Source organism: Mizuhopecten yessoensis, unplaced genomic scaffold (assembly GCF_002113885.1).
Source record: "Mizuhopecten yessoensis strain PY_sf001 unplaced genomic scaffold, ASM211388v2 hete_36023606, whole genome shotgun sequence".
Lineage (NCBI taxonomy): Eukaryota > Metazoa > Mollusca > Bivalvia > Pectinida > Pectinidae > Mizuhopecten > Mizuhopecten yessoensis.
In genome coordinates this window covers 1-1,874 of record NW_018482607.1, presented here as the reverse complement: position 1 = coordinate 1,874, position 1,874 = coordinate 1, and the positions used below count along the sequence as shown (strand labels likewise).

At 32.8% G+C, this 1,874-nt stretch overlaps 1 protein-coding gene across 1 annotated transcript; it reads right to left on the bottom strand.

Annotated features, from left to right (window-relative positions):
- Positions 1–456: 456 nt before the first annotated feature.
- On the bottom strand, positions 457–1,853 carry LOC110444114. Its single transcript, XM_021488527.1, has 3 exons — positions 1,755–1,853; positions 1,355–1,443; positions 457–1,032 (listed from the first exon to the last, which is right to left on the bottom strand). The coding sequence occupies exons 1-3, from the start codon at positions 1,810–1,812 to the stop codon at positions 877–879; spliced, it is 303 nt and encodes a 100-aa protein (XP_021344202.1). The 5' UTR covers positions 1,813–1,853; the 3' UTR covers positions 457–876.
- Between the last annotated feature and the right edge of the window lie 21 nt (positions 1,854–1,874).

Genomic DNA, 1,874 nt, shown 5'->3' with positions numbered 1-1,874 from the left:
TCTATACAATTGTACAATGTATTTATACAATTTTACAATGTATCTTTACAATTGTGTAATGTATCTATACAATTGTATAAATGTATTTATACAATTCTACAATGTATCTGTACAATTCTACAATGTATCTATACAATTCTACAATGTATTTATACAATTTTACACTGTATCTATACAATTGTACACTATATCTATATACTTTTATAATGAATCTTTTACAATTCTACAATGTATTTATACGATTCTACAATGTATCTAGCGGCTGTCGTTTTTAAATCAGGATAGCCACATATGTTACGTAAGCTTCGACAGATATACGAGACAATATTTAACATACATACAAGTTTTACAGAACTATATAATGTAAATTGTTCAATTGATTCAACGAAAAGACTTCAGAATAACATCAATAATTAATTAGATAAGCAACCATTTATTAGCAAACAGACTAAATACACACTTGCTTGCATTGATAAACAGTTGTTTAAGTGATTATGGTACGACATGTCCTGTTCACACCCTTTACATTCATTTTAACAGCAGGAGCCTTTGCGTAAATGCCCAGAATATACTTATTAAGTTCTAAACTCATCAACAAACATCAAACTTTGTTTCTATTGCAAAGTTATTTATGTAACAAGACTGTGTACAAATACAATTATTCACATCCGTAAAAGTTCCCGTGTGTAACTTCTTTCACAACATGTTGGTACGAAATGAAACAGCATCGACTTCTCACTTTACAGATTACATCAACAGGGTCAATATTTAAAAAAAATATAACCGAAGCTTATTTGCCTGGACGTGACCGGATATCTTTCGGTGCATGGCTGGTTGTAAGGCTCGTTATCTTTGTGTTATAGTGTACTGCGCTGATCATGTTGGTCCTAGTGCATATGTATCGTAGTCAGAATTAGAGGTCCAGCTGCTGACTTGATTTTCTTTTGAAGATAAATAGCAGTATTTCCACGCTTTTCGATATGAAAATAAGTTACATGTGAATTTCTTTTCCTCAAAGCAAAATTTAGCACACTGAAAATAGACAAACATTAAACATTATCATAGTGAAGAAGCATCTTGTATACTATTAGTACGGTGTTTGTTTGTTCTGTATGCATTACAGTAGGGATGTTTAAGTTAATAACAATCTACCCAACTTGTACCTCTGTTCCCTAGTACCAACAACTAATACTTCTATTAATACTACCTCCCCCACCCCCTCTTCATCATTCTTCGTAATTAAGAGTACACGCTTACAATGCGCGTTTGCTATAACAATTTACAATCTATCTGCTAAATTCGGAATAATCTTGTCACAGAAAACCAAATACCAAATAAGCATTGTTTGACTCACAAGTTCTACAGGAATAGTACCATATGTCTGTCGGATCACAGCTGTCGTTGATACATTTTCACTCTTGGTGAACTTTGGTAAAATGTAATCTGTAATAGAAAACAGAAATGTACACGTTTATAGCGAATATTACCCATAAAATGTGAATTAAAGCTCACGGTTAAATCATTACAGTAGTTATATTTGTCATTTAATCAGGTAGAATGTTTAACGAGTACGTGTTACTCAGTTGCATTCATAAGACGATTCAGACAACAATGACTGCATAGATATATCCTAATTGTGCTAAGATCGGTTAGTGAATTTAATAACCTATTATTAAGGTAATGCTATCAAAGCTTTTGACGACACCTAAAGCCTAAAACATATGAAAAACATATGTAAATGAATGTTTAGTTACTGCATCTCGTTTCGTCCTCCGATTGTGCACAGTCGACTTCCCCATCACACTGGAACATGGACGATATGCACCTGGAATAACAACACAGATAAGTTACATGGTAAATATACAACATGGCAC